At 36.6% G+C, this 7,500-nt stretch overlaps 1 protein-coding gene across 1 annotated transcript in view; it reads right to left on the bottom strand.

Annotated features, from left to right (window-relative positions):
- The window catches only part of LOC115212185 (tubulin alpha-8 chain-like), a 70,943-nt gene that overhangs the window by 738 nt on the left and 62,705 nt on the right, over positions 1–7,500 (bottom strand). The window contains exons 7-8 of the mRNA XM_029781028.2: positions 2,163–2,303; positions 1–379 (exon numbers count right to left, since the gene is read on the bottom strand). The exon at positions 1–379 is cut by the window's left edge and continues 738 nt beyond it. Coding sequence (XP_029636888.1) covers positions 261–379; positions 2,163–2,303 — 260 coding nt within the window. The 3' untranslated portion in view covers positions 1–260. The remainder of the gene's footprint in view (positions 380–2,162; positions 2,304–7,500) is intronic.

The raw sequence follows: 7,500 nt of genomic DNA, 5'->3' as shown, positions 1-7,500 counted from the left end.
AGTTTGATAGAATCACGAAAGAATAAATAAATTTAATAAATACTATGAAGAAAATACACGGATGTACTCACAAATAGAAAAGTAGAAACACAGAAAGACGAATTTCATAATTAATGCAGTAAAAGATGAATAAACATACAGGAGTAAACTGGCGAAATGAATTTTGTAATAAATTAATAAATAAATAAGTTAATAGTTAAATAAATATATAAGTTAATAGTTAAATAAATATATATATTCGTTTCATTATTTTTCAACTTTTAGAATTCATTCTCCTCTTCATCCTCATCTGAATCTGATTCATGTCCAACCTCTTCATAGTCTTTTTCTAATGTCGCCATGTCTTCCCTCGCTTCACTGAATTCGCCTTCTTCCATTCCTTAAACATTAAATTGAAATCATAATGAGAAATGTATTTCCTGTATATTGAAAATTATACCGACTTCAATCGGAAACTGAAATTGGGTCGCCAAAATTTCGACCATCGGATCCTACTTCTACTCAATATGATATGAAAATGAATGTCTTAAGACTACCACAAGACTTCAAGATATACAACATACATTATAGACATGAATTTAATGGTTCATATCTTATTCAGACAGCATTAAACAAAATGACTTTAAACATATGAAACATTCGATTTCTTACTGAGGTAAATATTTATTAGGGAAGAGAATTAAGACTGAATGACATTTGTGTATTTTTTCTTTTTCTTCATGGGTATATCGTCGTGTGCGAAAATAATTTATTCATTTATTCATTAAAAGTTTTCTCAAAAAACTGTGGTCGTCTGGCATAAAGAAAAAGAAAAAAAAAACGCGAAATATTTTCGAGACAGCTTGGAAGCCGCTACATAGCCCATGGGCGACATCTCTCCCTATTGCTATTTTGAAATCACTCGATGAAGCCTTTAAAAGCCCACATGAATAACATATTCTAAACCTTAAGACCAAAACGATGATTTAATATAAGTTGTATTCTTCACTCTTTATAGAAATTAACGAGTCATTAATCCTTCCAGAACAGATTTTCCACCCATCCACTGGCTCTTATGCAGCCGCAATTCGCCCTTGATCCTAAAAAAGACTTCCATTCCTGTTCTACAAAGCCATATGTAAAGCAATTAAGTCTCTTTCAATTCAGCTTCAACCGAGAGATTGTCCGAAAATGTCATTACAGTATTATTTACCGATGAGACATGACGTTGTAGCAAGGACACTCCATAATGAAATCCGTGGGAAGGATAATCCCGAGGACAAAGAAATAAGAACCCACAATATGGTAGGAGTCATAGCCACCCATTATAAAAAGGAATACTGGTGGAATTTACCAGTGAAGACCTTAATAAAATGTAAGTACAACAGACCTGATATAATGATTTGGGATAGAGAAGAGAAACTGTGCACAGTTGTGGAAATTAGCTGCCCAGCGGGTGTTAACATAAAGCTGAAGATCAGTGAAAAAGAGAACACCTATACAAACTATTGAGAAATCTGCAGTTATTCTATCCAGATTACAAGTTCAGGTTTATACCGGTATTTATTGGGGTCCTGGGATATGTAACACACTGCCTAAATACCAATCTTGAGAAATTAGGTTTCTCAAAGCCGGAAAGAAGAAAGTTAATACGAAGACTACAGATCCTGTCCATCACTGGAAGTGTAAAAATCTGTGAAACTTTCCAGAAGTTAATCATTTAAAAATATATAAGCATGTCTAAATATGCAACTATATGCATGACATACATACAAACAAAAATAACCTGTTGTTGATGTTGAAATTCCGATGAAGGAACCTTGGACCTAGGTTAGAAAGCGGTTCTTTCTCTATTGGCAAGAAGTCTTGAAATAAACTGAATAATGGCATATGTACATATATGCATATATATAAAAGCTATACTGAGTTTGTAGTAAAAAGCGGAAAATATAAACGTTCATACAATGCAGGAAAACAAGAAAACGCAATACCCTCCTTGTATATTGAGAGGATAGATGAGGGAGGTTGGTTGAATATCTTTCAGGAACTTTAGTTTTTTTTAAAAAGCACTGTTTTTAAAAAGATAAATACACATCCAAGAACAACAAAACCAAAAGCGAGTATCATGAGCAGACCCACTAGTACGTATAAGCCAAACAAATTTAAGCAAAAATATTACATACCTTCACCAACATACCAATGGACGAACGCTCTCTTTGCATACATCAAATCAAACTTTCTATCAAGTCTTGCCCAAGCCTGTGCAATAGCCGTTGTATTACTCAGCATACATACAGCACGTTCTACACGTGCAAGATCTCCACCTTAAAAGAAAGATAACGAGTAAATACTGAATAAATAAAGAAGCATACACATTAATAATTTTTAAAAATAATCAAAAAGTAAATAAGGTGTGTAATTTCGTTATTAACTTTGGAAGTGATCCGACTAGCGGTTCGATTACAGTTTCAAATTCACTGTACATTTGCTGCTAACATCCTGGGAAGAAGCATAAAGGTCAAAACATGTTTACTTTCGACGTTTTCTAGGTAAAACAAATCTCTTACAGATATTAACATGTGAAAAAAAAAAAGAGAAAAAAAAGAAACAGTAAGGTGAGTTCATGGATACGTTTTTCAAATGCTCGGAGGGTTTCCTAAAATGTAGTTGATAGCTTCCGTTAGTAACCTAATTAGCAATGGAGTGGGGCGTTGTGAAATCAAAGTAGTTAGAATACGAAGAGAAGGGGGGGGGGCAAGTTCAGGAATTTTCTCTCCGAGTGAAGAGCGGGTTGTGGGATGTATGACTAAAAACTTTGCAGTATATAAATCCGTTTCTATACCTTTAAAGTGTAAATTCTGTTGATATAGACTTTGCTTCCTCACTCCAGAACACTAGAGGCGATAAAGTGGTAGAGTATATTAAATCGATTATCCCCCTGTTTTTGCCATGTATCAATCATAGAAATCGTTATTAGCTATGTGTAGGCAAGATGATTCTAGGGGACTTCTAAAAGATTTCACTTTTTTGTAAGCAGTGGATCCATGTCTCCAGGTTGATACCCTGCCCCCCAAAACTTTCTTCTACTGGTCTTAGAGGCCTTGGGGCATGGGTGCTCACCTTTCACCTGTAACGAAGCCATAAAAGATTACTATAAACCAGAGGTAGCCTTTCGGATTGTTGAAAAACTTTTAAAGTTTCCTTTCTAAGTTTAAAACTTTAAAGAATATCCTATTATTTATCATTAAAAGCCATATGGTCTTGCATTCCAGTTCTTTACATTCTGAGTTCAAATCCCGCTGAAGTCAATTTTGCATTTCATTCTTTTCGGAGTCAATAACAGAATACCAATCAAATACTAGGGTCTAGTCTATGACATGGACAAGCCCTCTCCCTTCAAAATTTCAGGTATCTCTCTTTTAAAGCGGTGGAATTACATATGATCCAGTGTAAATACTGGCCAATTCTATCATGGCAATTAATATATTCGTCTGAGGCTATCAAAGAACTCCCAGAGATCAGGTGGTCAATTATTTACCTAGTTTGACCACAAAAGCGGCAGGCAGGATCAGCACCATTTTCGCTTGATAGTTTCTTGTGGATAGACACTGATCCTGAGCTACTATAATGAAACTCTCTGTTTTGACTTAATTCCAGATACTGTCATCCATTGATGGGTTAAATTTGTATCTACATTAGGATCGCTGACCCTTGTAGGGCGTTTGCCATGGAACGCCTTATGTTTCCAAGTATTTCGCAGCACTGAGATTCCATTTGATTTAGTTTGTAATGGGTAACGCCAGGGAGAAATTATGAAAGGATATAGAATAAATATAAGAGAAGAAAATAGTAGAAGAGTAAAAAAAAATAGAGAAAATGACGTCCTGTTAAGAACGCGTCGCGTCCAGAAAAAAGCAGAGGTGAGAAAAAATGGCCTGTAGTCACGTGGGAACAAACAGGCAGAGGAGAAGGGAGGCAAGAGAGAGGATGAGGGAAAGAAACAAAGGGATTGAGAAGGGAGAAGGAACGAAAGATAGTAAAGGGTGGAAAAAAGATAGACAAGGGACAGCAAAGAAGGAGGAGGAGAAACGGAAAATAAAATATGAATATACGAGGATGAGTCAAAAGTAATGCTATTTTGTTTAGGACATGTATAATTACCAACACAGGATCATGTATCACACATCAAAATGAAGCTGGTCCCCTGTGGATCACATCCCTACTTCTCAACATAGTCACCATTTCTCTCAATAGCAATGTTCCACCTTCGAATGAGAGTATGTATCCCTGCCACGTAAAATTCTATTGACTGTTCTTTGAGCCACTTCTTCACAACAGTTTTCATTTCCTCGTCACTGGAATAATGTTTGCCTCTCAACTCCTCTTCCACGGGGCCTAAGAGATGATAATCCAGTGACGAGGAAGTGAAAACTGTAGTGAAGAAGTGGCTCAAAGAACAGTCAACAGAATTTTACAGAGCAGGGATAGATACTCTCATTCAAAGGCGGAACATTGCTATTGAGAGAAACGGTGACTATGTTGAGAAGTAGAGATGTGATCCACAGAGGACCAGCTTCATTTTGATGTATGATACATGTTCCTGTGTTGGTATTTATACCTGTCCTAAACAAAATGGCATTACTTTTTGACTCATCCTCGTACCTATGTATATTCACACACACACACACACTCACACGCACGCACGCACGCAAGCACGCACGCACGCATCGCGCGCGCACACACGCACACACACACACGCACACACACACGAACACACACACATAACATTGCCTGTGATATCAATGTTATGCTAATATCATTGCGTGTATTTTGTGTGATCTCATATTCTGTTTTAAGTAACTGCTAGTTTGATGAAACAGTTTATCAGTTCAGTTGGGTATAGAGAAAAGATCGCGTGCAACTACATTTGTATAACACGGTGGCAATTACAACAACAAATTTCCACTTGATGACTCAGATATGAGGGAGATATGGCGGTTATTCGAGAAGTTTCGCTAACTGTGAAACCTTCCAGAATTCGAAATAATGAATTTTAGCAGTATAAGACCTGCGATAATGTCATCAGTCAGTCCCCAAAAGGAATTGATAATTGCCATATTCTTATCACAACATTAGAATCTAGCTGAATCTATTGAAGGTTATTCTGAAAGATTACATGAATCAGCTCGTTTTTGCGAATTTGATAAAATTAGAACTAAAGGACAGAGTGCAGAAGATGATGTGGTTCAAACGTGACTCATAGACAGCTTGTAATCAGTTGAGTGTCGTGTGAAAGTATTTGAATATTTTCAATCAGGGGGTTCGAAATTTAATACATTGCACTGTGTTCATTCAACAGTTTGAAATGATTTTTAAATTTCAGATGATTTGTGATATCACTGTGTCATATATAAACAGACAATATATAAATCTGATTCTAAATAATGCTTTTAAGATATAAGCATGTAACATTAAAATATTTAGCATTTGAAAAACGTATTTCAAATATGGAAAAAGTTAATCGCTTTCAGGCAAAATGTAAATCCATACCCACGCACGCATTATATATATATATATATATATATATAGATATAGGCGCAGGAGTGGCTGTGTGGTAAGTAGCTTGCTAACCAACCACATGGTTCCGGGTTCAGTCCCACTGCGTGGCATCTTGGGCAAGTGTCTTCTGCTATAGCCCCGGACCGACCAATGCCTTGTGAGTGGATTTGGTTGACGGAAACTGAAAGAAGCCTGTCGTATATGTATATATATATATGTATGTGTGTGTGTTTGTGTGTCTGTGTTTGTCCCCCTAGCATTGCTTGACAACCGATGCTGGTATATTTACGTCCTCGTCACTTAGCGGTTCCGCAAAAGAGACCGATAGAATAAGTACTGGGCTTACAAAGAATAATTCCCGGGGTCGATTTGCTCGACTAAAGGCGGTGCTCCAGCATGGCCGCAGTCAAATGACTGAAACAAATAAAAAAAGAGTAAAAGAGTATAGAAATTGAACAATGCTGATTTTGGCCATATTTATGAAATAGGGAAAGTGTGAAGCGTTTCAAACAGCTCATTGTTATGATTGTTTGATACCATTTTTCTTTTCAATTTTTAATCGTCAGGAAAGGGGGAAGGATGTAAGCTCTTCATAGGCTTTTCTAGATTGCGGAGATCGGTGCAGTTGAGATTTAGTTTCACCTCAGTAGCGTTAATCTCAATGACGAATTATATCTACTACCCAAGAACAAGAATTGTCTCTCTGCCAAGCTTCCACATAATTTGCGTCCACAAAATGTCTTTCATAAGTCTTTGATCGACTCGAGGCTATAACAGAAGACGCTTGACCAAAGTGAATACAGTGGGACCGGTCCCAAACATTTACAGTTGCGAAGTGAAGTCCTTGACTACCCAAACACAGTTGACAATATTAAACTACAAATCTGAGGAGAAAAAACTTAAATACGTATCAGTTAAATGCACAATAAGGCGCTTAAACATTTATAGAAATGCAGTAGGTTTTTACAATTAAAATGGAAGTCGATAAATATCGTCCGTACCAAGTCGCTATGTATATAGGCTTTTACAGAGAAGTATCGGGACCGTAATATTGACAACCAGCCACCATTAAACAAGCACTCTTCTCATATATTACTAAAGACAGTGGTTGTCAATGCAAAAATTATCACGAAGCTAATGCAGGACCTCAAACTGATATACCACAGGTGTCTAATCTGATTCCCGCTAGAATTCTGAAGAAAAGTTGCACAAAACTAGCCAGACCCCTGTGATTCTGATTTCACCTTTGCTTCACATGTGGTGTATTTGAAAACTGCTTATTAGATTCCTATACATACGAAGTATTCTCGAACCGATCCATCAAAATACTCTTCTATTAACATCATCATGAAAGTAACAAAAGCTATTTACTAAAGCATCATCTTACCTCTAAAAGTCAATGCGGCTTCCGACCAAACCATAACGCAACAGATTTTCTGACTATCCTTTTCTAACTAGCTTCACGTAGGTTAAAAGTCATGTGTCATGGTCCTAGACGTGAAAGGAGCTTTTCACAGAGCCTTTAGCCCAACAAATTTTGCTCTAAATTGGAATCCAAGGAAATAAGTGATAAACTGCTAGCACGGATTTAAAGCTATCTTAATTGGAGATCCATTAAGATCACCGTTTCAAGTGAGTCATTAATACATAAGTTCAATTCTTACGCCACTTTTATTTTTAGTATTCTCCCTGAAGAGAGACCAGTGCGGCTGCAGTTAACTTCATAATATACTTGTCAGTAAAGTGAAAATCTGGAGAGACGATTGTAAAGTAATATTTGGGGTACCAAAATAAAACGAAAGAAACTTATAAAATTTTGCACACACTTTGTGAATTATAGGCTATCAATGAAAAAAAAAACCTCTACATTCTAGGTGTAACCATAAACAGAAAGCTGATGTAGGATGAACATATCTCTCCTACATGTTATAGAGCTGCACAGAGGCTTGTGGCGTTTTAAAA

This window comes from Octopus sinensis, linkage group LG1, assembly GCF_006345805.1.
Source record: "Octopus sinensis linkage group LG1, ASM634580v1, whole genome shotgun sequence".
Lineage (NCBI taxonomy): Eukaryota > Metazoa > Mollusca > Cephalopoda > Octopoda > Octopodidae > Octopus > Octopus sinensis.
This window is presented reverse-complemented; position numbering and strand designations above follow the sequence as displayed.